The following is a 21,866-nucleotide window of genomic DNA, read 5'->3' as shown; positions in this document are numbered from 1 at the left end:
TGTGGAACGCCGTAGGAAGAACGGAAGCAGGAGAGTCACAAACTGATGTGGCCCGACGACTTAATGCGAATCGTTCTGCTGTTTCTCGGATGAGGCGACAGTCTATAGAGACCGAAACTGTATCCTGGATATCGATCACATGTGGCATCAGTAAGAATCAACCCTTTTGTGGCTGTAAGGGCACAATGGTACCGCGTTACTACTGCACTGTAACGGACATCAGATGTCGCAGCATCCCCTGGACGTGTTGTATCGAGGCCAACGGTATACAGAAGGCTTCAGAAGACTCGCCTTTATTGTTGGATACCTGCTGTCTGTCTACCTCTGACGTGTCTTCACAGACGAGAAAGTCTAGAGTGGAGTATAGTCGAACGGTGGACAATATTCTTTTCACAGATGAGTCCAGATTTGGTCTGGAGAGTGATTCATATCTAGAGGGCACGTGGAACACGATTTTTGGACCTAAACATTGTGGAAAGAGACAGATATCGAGGAGGATCTCGAATGATACGGGCAGGGATTACGCTGGCCACTCAAGCACCTCTTCGTGAAATTTTACGGGTGAATCAGCAAAATTTAAATGCTGTCAGGACCGAGAAGACATCTTGGGATCACAAGCACGGTTTTTGCGAGTTGCTGTGGGGCCAGAATTTGTACTGATGGACGCTAATCCTGATCTCACAGAGCACAGGTGACAGATGCTTTTATTAAAAAAAAACGAAGATATTTTACACATGGCGTCGCCTGCTCACTGTCCCGGTTTGAATCCCATAGAGCATGTCTGGGTTGCACTAGTAGGGAAACGGGTTGCATCGTGTCAGCATCCACCAACCACTCTCCAAGACTGTGAGCAGTTCTGCATGAAGAATTGTCGTGTATTCCATTTACCCCAAGTCACTACCATTTGCGGCTTCAGTTATGTCAAGCGAGAGCTCATTGGAGAGCAGGGTGGAGGTCTGTTGTGTTTTCTGATGGAAGCTGGTTCTGCCTCGGTGCCAGTGATGGCCGTGTGTTGGTTGGAAAGAGGCGGTCTTCCACCAACCTGTGTGCGTGCTAGACACATTGGTCCTTCACGTAGAGTTACGATCTGAGTTGCGATTTCGTATGAGACCAGCAGGAGTGGTTATCCCTCGTGCCCTCATTGAAAATTTCTATGTCAGTCTAATGATTTCGACTTGTGATGCGGACACTGACCAACAGCATTCCAGGAAGTTTTTAGGACAGTTCAGAGTTCGCCAAAATACCACTGCTGTAACCCAACATGTTCTATAGAGTGTCTAAATGTTGCCTTGGCCTCGATTACCGGATGTGTCTCCTATAGAGCGGATATGGGACATAATCGGACGACAACTCCAGCATCATTCACAAACAGTATTAACAGCCCATGTATTGATCGATCAAGTGCAACAAGCATTGAACTACAGCCAACAAGTTGACATCTGGCACCTGTGCAACAAAACGTATGCACGCCTTCATGCTACATTTAACTTTCTGGCTGTTATATTGTTCATTAATGTACCAGAATTTCATATTTGTAATGGCTTATGTCGCGCTTGGGTTAACCTGTGATGTTGCACTGTTAATCACTTAAATACGAGTAAGTTACAAAGACAATTGCGTTTCCGAAATTTCATTACTGTACATTAATTATGTTTTGGTGTCTTTATTCTACTTTCTCTGTTACATCGTACTTTTTGACAGGGACATTGGTCATCAGTGCCCCAGGGATAAACTAACATAGTTCCAATCCAATTCCAACAAGATTTTCATAAGATTTCCTATGGTTGCTAGGCGACTGCCGGGACTGTAAGTTTTGTCCCAAGTGTTCCAATTTGAGATCCCCTCTGCCACACTCCCAGCTTACTGGGATATATGTCTGAAAAGAACCATAATGTTCTACAACGGCCCGCCCAGCTACCAAGAAAAAATTTAAAATTAAAAATAATGGTAGCAGCTTTGCAGCTGAGTACGGCATGGAACCAGTCCATCGCGATGTTAATTTATATTGGAAATGGATAATGTTGGAAATTCCATGATGCTGTTGCATGTAGAGGAATCACAACGATAAAAAATTATAGTGAAATGCAAGAAGACCTGCAATGGATCGACCCTTGGTGCACACATTGGCGGTTAACAACTAACACCAACAAATGTAAAATACTGTGCATAACTTGGGAAAAAGGCACGTTACTGTATGATCACAAGATGTCCGATCATTCACTGGACGCAGTCACATTCGTTTAATATCTGTGAGTACGCATACGCAGCGATTTGCAATAAAACCACCAATATAACTGACTGGAGAAAAGGCCAATGCCGGAGACTCATTGGAAGAATCCTCAGGAAGTAAGTAGTCCTCCATGAATGAAGTGGCCTACAGAACTCTCGTTCGAAATACACTGTTGTACTGTTCGTAAGTGTCGTAGCCTTATCAGATATGATTGACAGAGAAAGTAGAGAAGATCCAAAGGATAGCAGAGCGTTTAGTCACAGGTAAGCACGAAAGCGTCACAGACATGCATAACCAGTTCCAGTGGCAGATGCTGAAACTGACGCGTCGTGCCTCATGATGTAGGTTGTTATTAAAATTCCAAGAATGTACGTTCCTAGCAGGGTCGACTAATGTACTGTTTTCTCTACGTATATCTCACGGTATTCAGATTAGATTTAGAGAGCTTCCGGCTCACATGGAGGTCAAATAATAACCGTAATTCCGCACGCCATTCGCGACTGGAACACGAAAGGGGGGAAGTGACGACGATACACAATGGACCTACCACATTCCTTATCGATTCTCACAGCTCACTCCCATTTTTCTCAGAATTTCCAACATTATGCACTATTTTACATCGTCGAATGCTTTTTCTGGGTTGATAGATCAAATGAATGTGGGCTCAAATGGCTCTGAGCACTATGGGACTTAACATCTGAGGTCATCAGTTCCCTAGAACTTAGAACTACTTAAACCTAACTAAGGATACCACACACATCCATGCCAGAGGCAGGATTCGGACCTGCGGTCGTAGCGGTCGCGCGGTTCCAGACTGAAGTGCCTAGAACCGCTCGGCCACACCGACGGCCAAATGAATGTGTCTTGATTTTTCGTAAGTCCTGCTTCCACATCAAAACTCTATATATGGTGCCTTTATCTTTCCAAAAGCTATACATATTGTTATCTAACACGTCCTCCATTTTCTTTTCCCTTCCTCTGTATATTATTATTTCAAGTGACTTGGATGCATGAGGTGTTAAGCTGAACCGGCAAAGTGGCCGCGCGGTATGAGGCGTCATGTCACGGACTGCACGGCCACTCCCGCCGGAGGTTCGAGCCCTCCCTCGGGCATGGGTGTGTGTGTTGTTCTTAGCATAAGTTAGTTTAAGTAGCGTGTAAGTCTAGTGATCGATGACCTAAGCAGTTTTGTCCCTTAGGAATTCACACACATTTGAACGTTTTTGTGAAGCTGATTGTGTGGAGGTTCTCCAACATATCTTCCCTTGTTATCTTGAGGGTTGTATTTTCCTCCTTCTAAAATCTATCAAAGTTTATGAATATAAGCTGCCAAATTTTACTAACGTAAGAAGTGTTTAGAACGCTCTGAAGAAATGAAACATGAGTAGGTAGTAATGTTAAACACTCACTCAGAAACAGTGCTGGGACACAAAGAGGGTGGCCAAGAAATGGGGCAAACATAAGTGTTACGACGTGCCGGAGCGAAAGTAGTTTGGGCCGGGCATAGTTACTGACCTAGAATAAAAGAACTATATGAAATAGCGGCTGAAACAAGTAAGTGCTAGCCCAGGTAGGGCGTTTTCAGGCTATTCAAACAGGTTCAAGTAAATTCTGAAAAAAATTACAGTTATTAAAACGACGTTCTGTAACAGCAGGGGAAAGCAGTATTGCCAGAGAAACTCCCCCAAGACACTGAAAAAACCGTATATAAATGGCAGTCAGAGGCACTCTCAGCAGCGTAGTAAGTGTTATAGTCGGAGTTGAAGTCACAGCTATCAGTAGGGAACAGACTAGTTGTCGGAAGCTGACACTAACGTAAGAAGTGTTTAGAACGCTCTGAAGAAATGAAACTTGAGTAGGTAGTAATGTTAAACACTCACTCAGAAACAGTGCTGGGACACAAAGAGGGTGGCCAAGAAATGGGGCAAACTTACGTGTTACGACGTGCCGGAGCGAAAGTAGTTTGGGCCGGGCATAGTTAGTGACCTAGAATAAAAGAACTATATGTAATAGCGGCTGAAACAAGTAAGTGCTAGCCCAGGTAGGGCGTTTTCAGGCTATTCAAACAGGTTCAAGTAAATTCTGAAAAAAATTACAGTTATTAAAACGATGTTCTGTAACAGCAGGGAAAAGCAGTATTGCCAGAGAAACTCCCCCAAGACACTGAAAAAACCGTATATAAATGGCAGTCAGAGGCACTCTCAGCAGCGTAGTAAGTGTTATTGTCGGAGTTGACACTATAGAGTGACAGTTCGATGACGCTGCAGTAAACTACGAGAAGACTACAAATTCGAAGGAGCAACTAATTTTCCGGTAAATATCCAGACACAGTTATTACCTTGAGTTTTCTGCCTGTCATTAAATCACAAGCTCTGTAGAGTTTGACTCTAGAAGTAGGAACGAATATTAGTATTTCTGTGGAGGAGGAGGATATTAGTGTTTAACGTCCCGTCGACAACGAGGTCATTAGAGACGGAGCGCAAGCTCGGGTGAGTGAAGGATGGGGAAGAAAATCGGCCGTGCCCTTTCAAAGGAACCATCCCGGCATTTGCCTGAAGCGATTTAGGGAAATCACGGAAAACCTAAATCAGGATGACCGGAGACGGGATTGAACCGTCGTCCTCCCGAATGCGAGTCCAGTGTGCTAACCACTGCGCCACCTCGCTCGGTGGTATTTCTGTGTTTCCGATTATATAGACGAATAAGTGTTGACAGGTGGCATGCCACTCTCTCATTTTAACAAAACTGTCAGATTGATATTCATAATTTAGGTCATTATCTAAATGGTTCAAATGGCTCTGAGCACTATGGGACTTAACATCTATGGTCATCAGTCCCCTAGAACTTAGAACTACTTAAACCTAACTAACCTAAGGACATCACACAACACCCAGCCATCACGAGGCAGAGAAAATCCCTGACCCCGCCGGGAATCGAACCCGGGAACCCGGGCGTGGGAAGCGAGAACGCTACCGCACGACCACGAGATGCGGGCAGGTCATTATCTCTGTGTTCCTTAGTACTACACTCGGTACGTGTCATTGATGACATTTTTAAATGAAGAAATTGTGGGTAGGATGTTCATCTAACCGAATATGTAGCCCGTAGAGAAACTGTACTGAGGGGCCGTAGTGGAGTCGATGGACAACAGGTACAGAGATGAATTGAGGGCCATAAATACTGAATCCAGTGACCTGGCTGTGCGAATGACTCTGGGAAGCAGCGTTGTGGACTGTACCTGCAGAGGGACTCAGGCCTTGGCAGTCCCATCCTCCAGTTAGGGTCAGAGCAGGAGGGCGCCAGCTTACAAAACATTTTACCTGGGCCAGGCGACAGTCCATCGTGAAGGTAGGCAGTTGGAGGAAAGTGGGCGGAGGAAGCCATTTAAGAGAGACTGCTGTAATCTTAACTTTTTTGCAAATGGTGGGAAGGTCATAAAAGTGTAAGTATTCTCATTTTAGAAGCTGGGAGGATACAGACAGAGCAGCTGCTGCACATGTTAAGTGGAGGCAAGACTGTAACTCCCCTGACGACAGGAAGTCCCCCGGTTCTTTTAGCGAGCGGCAAAACATATATTTCACGGCCACAACTGTCTGGGAAGCTTAATAGCCTTCTTTCAGAAACTGGAAATGGCCAGCATAGAAAGATTAGATCTCTTCATAAACGAGGGACTGTGGTACCGTCCAGATAGATGTTTTTTGCAGAAACATGTCGATGCTTACAGTGAGAACGAAGTCTCATTAATCTAAAATCTTCTTTTTTCAGACAAGAGAGATTTTCAGTCAAAGATTGGCTCCTCTCAGGATATGAAAAGCAGAGGCTTGCTCCCCCGGCGTGGTAAACATGGTGCTGTGTCTGGACTGATTACCAAGCCAACAGAACAGTCAAGAGGGGAGATTCAATAAGTAGCGGGTAGTTCGATTAGTCTGTAGAATGCGGACAGTAGAACAGCATCTCGGACATATCACGTGTGTCGTAACGGCCCCTTATTGTTAGAGGGCCCGCACAACCGACACACAAGATGGGCTGCCGACCCCCTTTCAGGAGGGAGAAGAGAAACATCGCTGCGGACAGTAACAATAACAGACTTTCCAAATAAACATGGAATTACTTCGCCAGACAACATGTGACAGTGTTCCACCAATCGGAACTCATTTGACTCTTGTAGCACTCCGCCGACCTGGCTTTATAACCACGCCTAGACCGTCAGACCGGCAGTGCTCACCAAATGCTGGGTATAGGTCCAGCCAGTACTTAAGCCCGCAGTAGCATAGAGTAGCACGTTGTATTTTGTAGTGTAGATTTTGGTCAGTATTTTCTTCCATTGTCCTGTTTCATTATCTAGTTTGCCACCACAAGAGTTGTGAGGGTTCTTTTCTGTCTGTTCTTGCGTTTAACACTTAGTGTATGCTAAGAAGGCGTTTCCTTTAATTACAATGAAGTGTATTAAAACTGACTGTTAGTTCTTTCCCGCCGACCGAAGGACACTACAGCATGTCACGAAGGAGAACTTACACGTCCTGAGTCAGCCGTCTGACATTTAATTCCAGCATGCACCATCGTGCCTTTGAGTCAAACTGGTTTGGCCAGACCATCGACCGGATGCACCTCACACTGAAATCTGCTGGGATTTCAGGTCTCTGATAAGGAAGTTTCCCACGTTCTAACAATCAGAAAGCCAGTCCGCGTAGTTTGAAAATGTTCGTGCACGCATTACAACATTACAGCTGATGGAGAGCGCCGCTCCTGGCCTACAGTGTTCCGTTGTCTGCTGCTGCTTAAATCGAGGTGAAAGGGTGAAGTATTGCTGCACCGGCGTAGGGTTGCTGAATGATATTCACAGTTCTCTGTTCTCCGGTGAACCACAGTCAGTGGTGTACTTGATCATAGTTGATTCCGTTTTAATATAACTGGACCTCACAGTGAATTCATGTAAACAAAGTCAGATAGCGTTGTAAAAGGGATTAATTCATGGGAGAATTTGTATAGCTTCCACCCCAATGAACGCTTTGTCAGTCAAGTACCATCACTTTTCTGATTTGTGTTGTTCATTTTTTTGTAAGATTTACTAGCTCGTCATTATTTTGTAAACTTAAATATACCACTGTTCTCATTCGTACTCGCTCAACTATTCACTGTTTTAATTTTACTGTGGTGATGCGTGGATACACCAGAAATTCAAGGTTTACTCTTATTAAATTAGTGAATTTGATTATTAATTTGAGAAAATTCACTAATTTCATATATATAAAAATCATGGGTGCAGCTCACGATTTGAAGAATATTGATACGTAAAGATAATAACATTTACCGTCCCTCGGACATATATTTATGATTAAAGCAAGTGATGTCTTGCACCGTCTTACACTTGTTTGCTGGTATGAATAACGTGTCTAGAGGCATGAGGCGCAACGTGGGACAGTTATTATTTTTGTGTGTATGGAATTCGAGTGTTGTTCCGCACTCATCTCTTTAGGTATTTAATTGTGTATCATTACAGCAAGTCACAAGCAGAGTACTCTTCTCTGATAGCAAATGTAGAATTCAGGATCTGGGAGTTGCTGGAAAACGTTAACATAGTGAGCGGTAGAATGTAATCATTGATAGGTCAAAAGCTACTGTAAGAAACCTCTCTGAGTAGAGGTGAATTATTAGAAAGTAAAATATTTGTAAATTGCATCTGGAAGCGTTTGTATCCTTATTCACTTCCTATGAAGCCAAAAAACGCCTCTTCTTCTTTCCAATATCACCTCTGCTAAGTATCCTAGGAGGCTTTCCCCCTCTCTCTCCGTTAAAAGTAAATTAGCAGATCTCATTCCACAGTGTCATCAATGTCCTAATTGCGCCAAGTAGACAACAGCTTCATCCAAAGCTGTTGTTTGAACGTCTGCCAGGACTAGCACAGTTGATGATTTTAAGAATATCGGGAAACCAATAAAACGTCATCGTCAGCTATCGAAATATCAAAAACGTTCGATATATCAACATACAGACATAAAAAAATATGACGTGCCGGCCTATAAATATATCGTCTGCACATTGTAAATACACTGTCGGCTATAGAGCCGTATAGTTAAGTATTGAGTTATTATCAGATTTTCTGTGCATCAATAAGTTAGCAGCCTGCCTATCCCCCTTACAGCAAGAATACAAAGGTAAACGATACACTGTCAAGCTTAGCAATAACCACTTTGCGAACAATGGTAACTGCATGTAAGTGGCACAATAAAAGGTGTCCGATGGGTCCGTCGTTCGGTTTCGTCACATATCGGATTTGTCCGGAACACTTCATGTCGACTTCCCTGTTTTTTCATTCCTATAAACGCCAGCGAACTAGCAGCTGTTGTGCCAAAATTGCGTGGTGAAGTTAAACTTCCCAGTTTATATTGGTAGCACCGAGCGCCGATTACGTCGTCATTTTCTCTCACACGTCTCTGCCCACCGCAAAAACCAGTCTTGTTATTTAGACTTTTGTCCATAATTTTCAGCAACTGTGTTTGAAGAATGTCGATGTGAAGAAATAGCGCACTAGCTGCGTCTCAATAATTGTTTATCAACGCAACTGGTGTGCTATGCCTTCACATCGTAGATCTTGTTATTCCATTCACACTGCCCCCCCCCCCCCCCCACACTCCCCTCTTGCCCTTCCCCCCTCCTCTTCCCTCCCCGGTGGAATCGAACTTGTTCTTTATGTCAAAGAGAAAGACTGAACGTGATGAATGCTCAAGAAATAGTTAGACTGCTTCAGACAGTGAAAGTAAAATTATGTTCTACTACAATTTCAAAAGAACAATTTCAAATATTTTCCGTAATTGCGAATAAAATATAATATAATATCAAAATATCCGCTCTCGATATTGCCACTTTGACTGTGATCTATCGCTGGAAAACTATCGCCGAGGTATATCGATATTTTCAACAACAGCCCTAGCCATGACGCGACCCCCTACACACCCCAAAATGGCCCATACTTTAACCACGTGTTCTTCCCTATAGAGAGCACACGAACAACGAACAACAAGTAAAATTTCTTGTTATGCTGTCCTTGCCGGTGCTGCCTATTTAATAGTCGGCAAGGTTGGTTGCAGTGGTTTTGCAGTGATGGAGAGATTTGCGCAGGAAGGAACAGCTTGCAGAACTGCAAGAAAGCGGTCCGGACCGCCTGGAAACCATAGCAACTGTTCCTAATATTGTGCCCTCCTTTTTTTAGTGCGCGTTGTGCGACGTGACAGACACTCACGTGGGCGTCATGGGGGTGGAGCAGATGGCCTTGGGCGGCACGTTAGTCCAGTTGGCGGCGGCCGAGACGAGGGCGAAGGCGTTCATCAGGCCAAAGCCGAAGCGGGTGTTGACGCGGAAGCCGGCTGCGTTGCGAGACCAGCCGCGGTTGTCGCTCAGCGGCGCCCACTCGGCTGTCCAGGCCACCAGGTGCTGCACGTCGCGCCACGTCAGCTCCGGGCTGCAGCAGCGCACACACACACCGACCTCGTCATCACAGCGCACGTGTCGCGTACCGTAATACTACGGCTTCACACATAAATACAGTATCTTTATCAAAAGTGTCCGATAATCATACAGGAAATAGCATCGATCAAAACCAGAAGGAGAGATGCTACAATGGTATGTCCCGAAACCCACAGCTGTTGGGATATGGTGGTCCGAGCACGGGGTTCACAACCCGAACCACAAGCCACTGTTAAGCACTAATGAAAGACTGGGTCCCTTACTTCGATTGCACATAATTCATTAAGGTAAATCTAACACATTTATTTCAGATAACAAAAATGAAGTTACATTTGAATCTGTCTGACATTAAACAGGAATAAAAAAACAATTTCAATATCGCCTGATTTAGTGCGTGAAGCGCGAATTAAGCCAATAACCAGATAAACTAAACAATTCTCCGTAATTCAAAAGAAAGAGAAAAACAAAATTGAATCAATTGTAAGTAGGCTGTTTAGGTTCTTATATTGGTAACGCCACCGCCACGTAGCGCTCTGTATGAAAATCACTGGGTGTGCTGTGTGTAGTCTGTGGCTGGGTGGCATTGTTGGAATATTTGCTATTGTAGTGTTGGGCAGTCGGCTGTTAACAGCGCGCAGCGTTGCGCAGTTGGAGGTGAGCCGCCAGCAGTGGTGGATGTGATGAGTGAGATGGCGGAGTTTTGAGAGCTGATGATCTGGACAGAGACAGTAAATTTGTAATATTGGATATCATGGACTGATATAGATATTATTACTTTTGAATACTATTAAGGTAAATACATTGTTTGTTCTCTATCAAAATCTTTCATTTGCTACCGGTGCCTATCAGTAGTTAGTGCCTTTAGTAGTTTGAATCTTTTATTTAGCTGGCAGTATTGGCGCTCGCTGTATTGCAGTAGTTTGAGTAACGAAGATTTTTGTGATGTAAGTGATTTGTGAAAGGTATAGCTTATTCTTAGTCAGGGCTATACTTTTGTGGGGATTATTGAAAGTCAGATTGCGTTGCGCTAAAAATATTGTGTGTCAGTTTAGTGTTGATCAGAATAGGGAAAGAGCGAAATGTCTGAGTACGTTCAGTTCTGCTCAGCTGTTTGAAAATCAAATAATGTAAGAGGTGCAAATGGCTCTGAGCAATATGGGACTCAACTGCTGAGGTCATTAGTCCCCTAGAACTTAGAACTAGTTAAACCTAACTAACCTAAGTACATCATAAACATCCATGCCCGAGGCAGGATTCGAACCTGCGACCGTAGCGGTCTTGCAGTTCCAGACTGCAGCGCCTTTAACCGCACGGCCACTTCGGCAGGCAATGTAAGAGGTTTATGAGCACAGTAATTCATTAATTTTTCTAAGGGAACGTTTCACAATACGCCCCACTGACAAATATCCAAAAAACCTTACAATGCTACTCAAAAGAATACACTGAAGTGGGGAGCAGTCATTCACCCGACAGAACACTCCAAAGTGAGTTCAGTAACACAGCTGCGTGCCCCAGAAAACTGCAAACCATTAAATACACTTCATTTGACGAATAACAAATACTCATTAACATTACGCCACTCCTGTTTGAACTGCAGTGTCCCAAAGAAACAGGCGCTTATTCTGAAAGAACAATTTTTTTTTATATTTTTAAATTACAGCATCAAGGAATTACAAATCTTTCCCTTTTCTAGGCGGAGGCTGAGCCAGAAACACAGAATGCCGCAAAAACACAGTTTTGCTGTGAAACCCTACAGGACACTCGCAAGCAGTCACAGACAAGGGGTCGGCACCCACATATAACACAGGGTAAGAGTCAGGCTGGGAGCACGTCCTACGAGAACTTGTCCACACTATCCTCACCACAAACTATAGACATTCCGGCCGAACATCCACTCGCGGTGGCTGCCAGAAGGACGAAGCAACCAACAGGCCCACGGCGTGCTTCTCACAGAGGCACCTCAATTTGTACAAGCATCTAGGCCAACACCAAGTCCGGACTCCCCTCTCACTGCGAGGCTTGGCACAGTTTATAGGAAATGCCTTCCAGGCAACCAGTAACCGCCGCAAGAGTTTCACGATTAGCAGACAGCCCCAGTGTAACAGACACCACACGTGTGCTTACGCCCGAGCCACAACTCCGCCAGTCTCACCGGCCGCCCCAAACCGACTGCCTCTCGCCGCCCCGCGCTCCCCAGCCGAAAACGCAAAGATGCTCATGCCAGGGGACGCGCCAAAGATAACAAGCCGATCACTGATGATCGACCAGCGATCTGGCCCAATGGGCTGGTTTGCTTGTGACAAGTAATGTGTAATACTCAGCAGTGTAGGCCGTTTTACTGTCACAGTTCGCTGCGCATGTCTGAATGATTGTAACTCGTCGACGCTAATGCTGGCGCTGCACCAGTCACACACTGCAACCACTTACTACATAAGTCAGTTGAGGCTGTTTCGATGTCTGTGCATTAACTTACCAAAACAAGAGTGATTCCTTGCATCGTGGACTAACTGTACCGTCAAAGGTGCTACGGAGACTTACCACTTCAGGGCGAAAGTGGCAAACACGGTATTCTGTTACGGGTTAGCCCAGTAGGTTTCAGACTTTTTGGGTCCACGGCTCCCTTGTCAACATAAACAACTGCGTTACCTTTAGTAGATGCCATCGGACTCGAAGAGTAGGGTGAGTAAACTTAAGTTTCAAAACAATTAAAGAATAAATAAAGAAAAAAATAAAGGAAAAAATAACACTAATGATATCTCTGTTAACTGTTAAAATAACACGCTTAAATCAACGTTCGATGTCTTTACACCTTATTCTTGCAACGAAATCTATGGGAAGTATGAACTTGTTTCTTCATCATCAGTTCTTCAAATCTCAACACAAGACTGGAAATGGCCACTGGCATCTTTTCCTCTACATTCGTCCACAGTTTGCATTTCACATTGATGGCCACCCACGCTGAGAAACCTTCGCCACATAAATAGGACTTTTAGAAAGCGTCAAACATGTTTGGGCCTTGTTACTTATTTCGGGGTACTCCTGTTCCACTGTGTTCTAAGCACTGATGAGGAAATGAACCTAGTTTTCAGTTTGGAATCTAAATATCAATAAATTGCTCTCTTTCTGTAGTGGTAAGTGGTTGCAGATCGACTGTTTGATCCATTTGTAACAGACAGTTTCTTCAGGAAAGTACTCCAGAAAGCAACTAGTGAGTTCAATCAGATCCACGAAAGGCATGACTTCATTTCTTTACTTAGCCGAAAGTCATTGTCTTATAAAACTGTGTGATCGGCAGGGAAAATTTAACGCATATCTTCATAATCCAACTTTTTTTGTCCTGAATAGAAGTTTCCTTCTGCAATTTGTGAGACAGTTGCAGAATCACACAAGGATGTATCCGCTTCAGAATTAAATCACTGTGTAAGAATTTTTCCGAAATGAAATATTTCTCTTGATCAAGGTGTGAGGGAAGTTCAGTTCAGAATTCGTACACCTTTTTTCAGATACTCCCACGTGAAAGCCAACAAGAGTTACTGAAATAAATTGGCGAAATGTGCTCAGTCCCTACATCAACGCACATTTATTGATAACATGTCGGCTTAAGTGGCCAACTTTTAATGAATTTTACCACTTCAGTCACTGATTGAACAACCTCCTAAAGCACGTGGTTCATCCTTTTTGCGGCAAGTGCTTCCCGGTGAATAAAACAGTGAGCCCAAATAACATGAGGAGCTTGTTTACGGATCATAGCTTGCAGATCCGGCGTAACAGCAAGCCATAATTCGAACACCATCTGCACACACGTCTACACGATTTTCCAAATTAATGTAGTAAGAGTGTAATGTTTCAATGATGTCTGTTGCTTTTGTTCCTCAAGATATTTTCCTGTAGAAAAGAAGAACTTGATGGAATTTCACGTCAGGTAAAAATTGCACGTAACAAGTAAGATGTGCATCTGTCTCTTTCTGTATCTACATCCGACTGAATAGCGAAATCATTATCTTCGAGTTTTTGAACCAACTGATCACCAATGTCGTCAGCCACATCGGGTATTCGACTACAGATAGTTTTGTCTGACAAAGGCATACTTCCCAGCTGCTTGGCAGCTGGCTCACCTATCATAAGATACCATGTCCAGAGAAGCTAGTAAAATGAAATGATCTGATATTACGTGAGGTCTCTTCCTCATTGCTACACTGTAGGCAACTTTTTAAGATGAAATAAGAATGTAAATCAAAGCTTGTTTGGTGAAATCCTTTTTTTTTTTGTCACTTCTTTTAACGTGTGGAAAATGCACTCTCGTGGTTTATTTAGCAAATTAGCGTCACTTGATTCCTTATGTCGTTTCACTTTGTTAGGAAGCTTTGGTTCAGTAGCTAGAACTTTGAAACAAATGAGATACTGTCGTAATTCCTTATTTCTAACAGCAGCACACGTAAGATTGATATTCATATAACCATCGTCAAACGACATTATTATTTTTGTGATAGCACCGCGATGCACGTATTGTAATGACACAACTGCCCTGAGAGGGCACTCTTTGACAAACCCAGGGTCGGCCGGTGGCGGTAATCTCCAAGCCGATGAAGTGTACACCGAACGACAATGCGCCCTTCGATCTGCAAGAGTGTTCGGTAGGCTATTCAAGCGACATACTGACACTGAACCATTGGCAGCAAGGATAACGGACCACGGTTGGCCTCGCACAGTTCGCACGCCGGAAACACGAGGCAGTATTGCAACATGTAGAACATGATCCTAAAACAAGTGTGCGAAGAACTGGAGTCGCTGCAGGTATTAGTCATACTCTGTCGTGGCCATTTCTGCACGGGTAATTGCTTTACCTCTGTCATATGCAACGTGTGCAAAACCTATGACTGGTAGACCACCATGCCGGGTTACAGTTCTGCCAGTGGCTGCTGCAACAGACTACTAAATATCGTAGCTCACAGCCTGCCTATTATTTGAATATGAGGGAGGACTCACAAGAGTAAATGACCGTAATAAGCATATGTTGGCAGAAGCAAATTCTCGAGCAGTCGTGGAGATGAAGCATTAGGAACAACGTACGGACAGGAATTGTTGGTGACAAGACTCAGAGGCCCACACGCCTTACCAGACGGTTTAGCAGATGCTGTGTATCACCGATCTGCGCCATGAATTACGAGCTCTGTTGGAGAACATTCCTTGCCGAAATACACCGACGTTGGTTTATGCATGACTGGACACCACCCGATACTCTACAGGTCGTGCGGCAGTACTCCACCAAAACATTTCATGGGCGCTGAGTTGGTCGAGGAGGTCCTGTAGCGTGGCCGCCCCTTGCGTCGGGTCTGCATGCGTTCGACTTCTCGCTAAGGGGAGACTGAAAGACATTGGTGCATACCAGACCAATTAACAATGAGCAGACGTAGTAGAAGCGTGCGGCCAATGCATGTACAAACAAGACGGTATTGTGCGACAGAACCGACAGTCGGTAGGCGTGTTTCTGCGTCTGAAAGATGATGTCTATTCAGATTTGAAGCCTGTCGAATAAGAGTGGCGCTAGTAATGCCTCTATGAAGGATGCAAATTACGAGGGTTGGAACTTTAATAGTGACAATTATTTATTTACTGCTCGTATAAAATAAATACGTCTTTCAAAGTTTTACTGACCTTCAAACTAGTCACCAGCATTATAACCCGTTGCCAGCGATGTGGAAGTCGTAGGTTACTCTTAGCAGTTCCAGTTGTGTTGACAGTTCGAGCGGCGCGGTCTATTGCCCGACGAATTGGTAGCAGTTCTGAAGCGAATGCCGTGAAGTGTTTCCTCCAGTTTAGAAATCGAGTTGAACTCAGGAAGGCTTAAGTAATGGGAAGTGCAGTAGATGGTATACCAGTTAGCACCCCTATCAGTCAAACAAATCAGTAACAGCTTGCACTGTACGTTCTTGAGCACTGTCCTGCAAAATGATGGTCAGGTCCTGCAGAAAGTGTCATCAGTTCTGTCTCTAAGCTGGTCGTAGGTCGTGTTCCAAACAGGAACGGCACAGACACAGAAGTGATGACACTGTCTGAAGGAACTGACCATCATTTTGCAGGACAATGCTCAAGCACGTAGAGTACAAGCTGTTACTGATTTGTTTGACTATGGGGCTGCTAAGTGGAATGCTACCTACTGCTCTCCCCTGACTTAAGCCCTCGTGAGTCCAACTGGATATCTAAATTGAGGGAAATACTTCACGGCATTCGCTTCAGAACTGCTTCAAATTCGCCGGGAAATAGAGCGCGCCGCTCGAACTGTCAACACAACTGGCACTGCTAAGAGTATCCTACGACTTCCACATCGCTGGCAACATGTTATACACAATCCTGGTGACTACTTTGAAGGTCAGTAAAACTTTGAAACACGTATAGTTGCCACTACTAAAGTTCCAACCCTCGGGGATTTGCTTTAAATAGACGCTGTAACGCGTCAGTTACGTTTGGGACTGGACGTGGCGACTTGATGTGGTGAGTTGATTTTGGTCAAGAATGCTATGAAGGCATCAAAGACGCCATTATCAACACCTCACTGAATTTGAATGCAGTCGCGTAATAGCTGTACGAGAACCTGGATATTCGTACTGCGGTATAGCAGAAAGACTTGACAGAAATGTAAGCATCGTACGTGATTTCTGGTAGCGGTAGTAACGAGAATGTACCGTCGCAAGAAGATCGGACTCCGAACGGCTACGTGGCACTACCGAGAGGAAAGAACAATCGTGTTCGGCGTATGGCTCTGGTGTATCGTACTGCTTCTGCAGCAGCAATTTGAGCGGTAGTTGGCGCCATAGTGACGCAACGAACTATTGCAAATCGGTTACTTCCAGGACAGCTCAAAGCCAGACGACCTGTAGCGTGCATTGCACCGATCCCAAACCACTGCAGTTGCGACTTCAGTGTCGTCATGCGAGAGTTCATCGGAGGGCAGGGTGGAGATATGTTGTATTTTTTGATGAAAGCTTTTTCTGCCAATGTGGCACTGATGGCCGTGTGTTGGTTAGATAGTGGCCAGTTGAGAGCCTGCAAACAACCTGTTGTGCGGTAGACACCTGGAGTCATCGTCTGGGGTGCGATTTCGTATGATAGCAGGAGTACTCTCATGATTATCCCGCGTACCCTCAGTGCTAATTTCTACGTCAGTCTGGTGATTCGAGGCCGGCCGGTGTGGCCGAGCGGTTCTAGGCGCTTCAGTCTAGAACCGCGCGACCGCTACGGTCACAAGTTCGAATCCTGCCTCGGGCATGGATGTGAGTGATGTCCTTAGGTTAGTTAGGTTTAAGTTGTTCTAAGCTCTAGAGGACTGATGGCCTCAGATGTTAAGTCCCATAGTGCTCAGAGCCATTTGGTGATTCGACCAGTTATGCTGCCACTCATGAACAGCATTCCAAGACGTGTTTTACAACAAGATAACGCTGACCCTTATATCGCTGTTGTAACCAAACATGTTTTACAGTATCGAAGCGTTGCCTTGGCCAGCTCGATCACCGATTCTGTCTCCAATCGAGTACTTACGGGACATCGTTGGACGATAACTCCAGTGTCATCTATACCCAGCGGTAACCGTCCATGAATTGACCGACCGAATCCAACTGACATGGAATTCCATCCCACAAACTAATATCCGGCACCTATACAACACCATGCATACACGGTTACATGCTTGCATTCAACATTCAGGCAGTTACACCGGTTATTAAAGTACCGTAATTTCATATTTACAATGACTTCTCTCGCTTTTACAATAACCTGTGATCTTGCAATGTTAATCACTTAAATATGTTGTCTAGACAGACGTATTCCGGAAATTTCGTTATTCTACATTAATTATTTCTTTGTGTTGCAATTTTTTTTCGTCAGTGTATTTATGCAAGCCGATTATGTTACTGCCTTCAACAGTAACTTCAATATGGCTAATAGAAATAAGGGGTTATTAATACAATTAAAATTGATGTCAGTGCATGAGAGATAATGTAAACATACAGAACTGATTAATAACTAATGAAGTTAGTACTGGTAGTGGTTCCAAAAATGCTACTGCTGCAACTAATAATAAAAATAATAATAATAATGAGAAGTGATAGCGTCATAGCAAAGAAGTGCTTGTAGGTGTATAAAAAGATATGTTCTGATATAGAGTTTTCCAAGAGAGCGAAATTTAAGCACAATGCACGAGATAGAAGCACTGGGAAATGAGCAATTTGTAGGTGGAAAGAAAGTAACTAGTGAGTACAGGGGAGAAAAGTAGACATTATTGTTGTTTCAGTTGAAATGTCATTAATATCGTTTTCAAACTGGAGATGTTATTCATTTTCCTGCTCGAATGAGGAAGATTATTCCAGAGTGGGATTCTTGCTACTTATCAGAACTTCGAGAAAGAGACTGAGTTATGGGGTGGGACAGGAATGATTTTTCTCTGATGGGAAGGGGTGTTTCTGTCACGCTGTTCAGACAGGATCGTTAAGACTGAGGACAGATAAGAGGGACAGTGTACGCCGATAAGACAGTAGAGAAGACAGATTGTACAAGAAATTGTGCGCTTGCCTGCATACAGCCAGCATAACTGTGTACATGATGGAGGAAGTATGATCAAAGGGTCGAACATCACTGACATATCGAACGTAGGCGTTCATAATCTGTTCCACTCGCGGTGAAGTTTCCCGCATAAGACATTACTGGATAACTTTACGGTAATCAACAATTGGAAGTATAAGCGATTACACGAGTTCCTAGTTCAGGTCAAAAAGGAAGGACTACTTATATTTTTCTATGGCATGGATACATACTGATACCGTCTTCCACACTGCAATTATGCGCACAATACCTTTTAGATTTTTATCTATTATTCCTGCTAGACTCTTTCCTGAAGGAGGGAAGTTGATATTTGTCCCATTTAGGGTTAATTATGAAACGGGTTCCCGATATTTCGGGCTGACGACCTTATAATTACCAACTGGGACCGCTTTGGTTTTGGAATGGTTGAGCCTTAAACTATATACTGCATCCATATTGATAGTGCACGCAGTTAAGTACTGAAATTCTGGATAGATGTCTTCAAGTTTATGGTTTTGCAGTTGGATACAACTGGAGGTCAAGAGCACGCACGTGGTTTTTACGGTAAGGCAAAACTGATGACGAATCATTGACATACAGTGCAAAGACTATACGATCGAATATCGAATCCTGGGGACGCCTGATCCTACCTGCCTTAATTTGGACTTTATGGACTTTGCTGGAAGACGTGAGGTAGAAATGAAGCCAGTGCACTGCACTTGGCGAGGAATTTAGGCTGCTAAGTTTGGGAAGCAAAATGTCGAAGTCAACAATGTCAAGGGCTGGTTGCCTCTTTCGCATCCATTGCAGGCTTCAGATCATGTATAACCATTGTCAAGGCAGATGCCGTGTTGCATTGGTAACGGAAACCTAATTGGTGTTTGTCTAATAAGGTGTTTATATTAGCTCGTGGTGGATTATACATTGGTGGCCAAAATTAAAGCAACAAACGTAAATTTTGCAAGGTTGCATTTATTTTGGCATAAAACTGTATAAACAGGTGGCAGTAAAGTAAAAACAATGTAAAGAATAAAGAACGTAAGCAACTCCAATATGCATAAAGGTAGACAAAAATGTTCTTCATATTTTCCAACTTAATGGATTTACACACAGATCACGAAGACTGATTATTGTGCTCAGTATGCGGTGTAACCACCTCTGGCAGCAACAGGGGTCTGACAACGACGCGCCATGCAGTGAACGATGTCATCAATCTCATATTGAGGCAACAACACCTGTGTCTTCCCCATCTGCTCTCAAGTCTTGGAGGTGATTGACGGATGCTCTGATGCAGCCTGTCTCCGCAGTGCATCCCAGACATGCTCTATGGGATTCAGACCGGAAGAGAGAGCAGGCAACGCTATGCGTGCAGCTTCTTCCGTTCCCAAGAAAACATCGAACACCTGCGCTCTGTGAGGTCGAGCTTTATTGTCCATCATTACAATGTCTGGGCCCACAGCACCTCGCAACAACCGCACGTGATGTACCAATATCTCGTCGTGATACTTTACATCGCTTAAACTTTACCGATTCACCCATATAATTTCATGAAGAGCTGTTTGAGTGGGCAGCATAATCCCTGCCCACACCATTAGGTTGAAATGGTTCAAATGGCTCTAAGCACTATGGGACGTAACATCTGAGGTCATCAGTCCCCTAGACTTAGAGCTACTTAAACCTAACTAACCTAAGGACATCACACACATCCATGCCCGAGGCAGGATTCGAACCTGCGACCGTAGCAGCAGCGCGATTCCGGACTGAAGTCTCCAGACCCGCCTGGTCACAACGGCCGGCTCTTTATTGGTATTTTAGCGTTGACTTTATAACACATTTTACATAACGCAATGTCTTAGGTTAATGTGTTTTTGAATTATGAATCCTACTATTTATTTTTATTTTAATGATGGAAGAGTGTTACATACGGTGAATTAATGTGCTGGTCAATGACGTGCGTACATGTTACATATCTGACTGCATAGTTTTTTCCCAGGTACGTTCTTTTTTCTTTCACATTACTTTTATGTCGTTCATACCAATGTTGACAAAGTGCTCCTTGCGGTATGTGTCGGTTTTATGATGTTGTGTTGTTATTTTCGCTATCTTTGATGGTGCTGTTTGTAATGTAACACTCTCATAATTTTTCTTTTGTCTCGGCGTTTTCCTTTTCCAACTTAGACCTGAAGATGATGTGCAGGGCAAATCGAAACAGGCAGTCTAAATAAAAGTAATTGTGACCCATAAGGTGTTTCTAACAGAGATTATGGTTTCTAAGAAGTGGCGTAGACTACGAAATTTCTTTATGTTGTTCACGAATATTGTACCTTCGTTGATGGCGATAGTCAGTTAATGTCTGATGAAGGCCTTGTAAGCCATAAACCGCCACTAAAATCACTAAAATAAATTAATACTGTGTAACATACATGACGTGTTTTTTCATTTGTAATCCTAAACATTTTGTTTATTTTTTCTAATTTCTAGTCTGCATGGTCAGCAAACATTCACTACTTTGTTTCATAGCCTGTCATCATGAAGTTGCTACGAAGGTAACAATAAAGCTAAAGAATATCACTAAAAATTTCATTTAAACTAAGAAAATATTTTATGCGTGCCTACCGACCAAAAGTATCAAATTTAGAGCGTAACACACTAGTGAATGACGGTAGTATTTTTTAAACATAAATTATTCCCACTTACTGAAGGCAGAATACAGTCTGCGTTATTCTTACTTCTTTTTGTCAACTATGGAAAAGCGATGCCTGACGTCAGTCTAGCACAAATAGCTAAAGACGTGCCAGAAATAACTGTAAGTGACCTCTTACATCATGCAAGTCAAGCTTAGGAAAATAAACGCCCAAAGCGCATAAAAGAAAATTTCATTAGCAAGACTCGTTGCTCTTGGGGGACAAGTAATCAGATAAGGGAACAAGCTAAAAGTGGAGCAACCAAATTAATTCTGTAGTGCCCTCCCGCAGAACGCACAAACTTCATACATTAAGTTTTCACGTTACGTTAATTATCATAAATTCTTGAATTTCTGTGCATCTTTTTGCATGTAACGGACTCCTTTAGGAGCAGTCTTCTTATGTTCGTTTTCCATGAAGGGTGACTCCTTTTACTTGTTCTTAACATGCTACTACTGAGAGCAAATTAGTAGTTACAATGTAGTTAATCTAAGTGCATGTAGATTACATGCTCACTTAGCAGCTAAGAAATAGTTTGCTATAAGTTGTGAAAATATCATTTAGTTAAAGACTTATTACGAGTTATGAAGACGGGTAAATTTATTTGCGGTGACCGTAAGAGATATCCTTGCAGCAATAGAAAACGACTTGTGTGTGTGTGTGTGTGTGTGTGTGTGTGTGTGTGTGTGTGTGTGTGTGCGTGTGTAGAAAATGAGGCTGTTGCTTTCATTGTCGGTTTTGAGGATATCAAAGGCGGAGAACAGTTCTCTATGAACATAAAACATGGAAAAACAGTCTGGACATGGAAGGGTAGATGGGGGTGTCTGTGCTAGAGATAACTATGCGAGAACGAAGCAGGAAACGTCTGATCGCCACGCACACAATCCAACTACAGTGGACATTGAGTCCAGGTA

The 21,866-nt window shown here is 43.5% G+C and overlaps 1 protein-coding gene across 2 annotated transcripts in view; it reads right to left on the bottom strand.

The window, feature by feature from the left end:
• LOC124804929 (neuroendocrine convertase 1-like) overlaps window positions 1–21,866 on the bottom strand; it is a 499,313-nt gene that overhangs the window by 86,378 nt on the left and 391,069 nt on the right. For both annotated transcript variants that reach the window (XM_047265304.1, XM_047265305.1), the window contains exon 10: window positions 9,471–9,689. In XM_047265304.1, the coding sequence (XP_047121260.1) occupies window positions 9,471–9,689 (219 nt within the window). The remainder of the gene's footprint in view (window positions 1–9,470; window positions 9,690–21,866) is intronic.

The sequence above is a fragment of the Schistocerca piceifrons genome, chromosome 7 (genome assembly GCF_021461385.2).
Source record: "Schistocerca piceifrons isolate TAMUIC-IGC-003096 chromosome 7, iqSchPice1.1, whole genome shotgun sequence".
Lineage (NCBI taxonomy): Eukaryota > Metazoa > Arthropoda > Insecta > Orthoptera > Acrididae > Schistocerca > Schistocerca piceifrons.
Note: the sequence above shows the minus strand (reverse complement) of the source record. Positions and strands in the feature narration are given on the sequence as shown.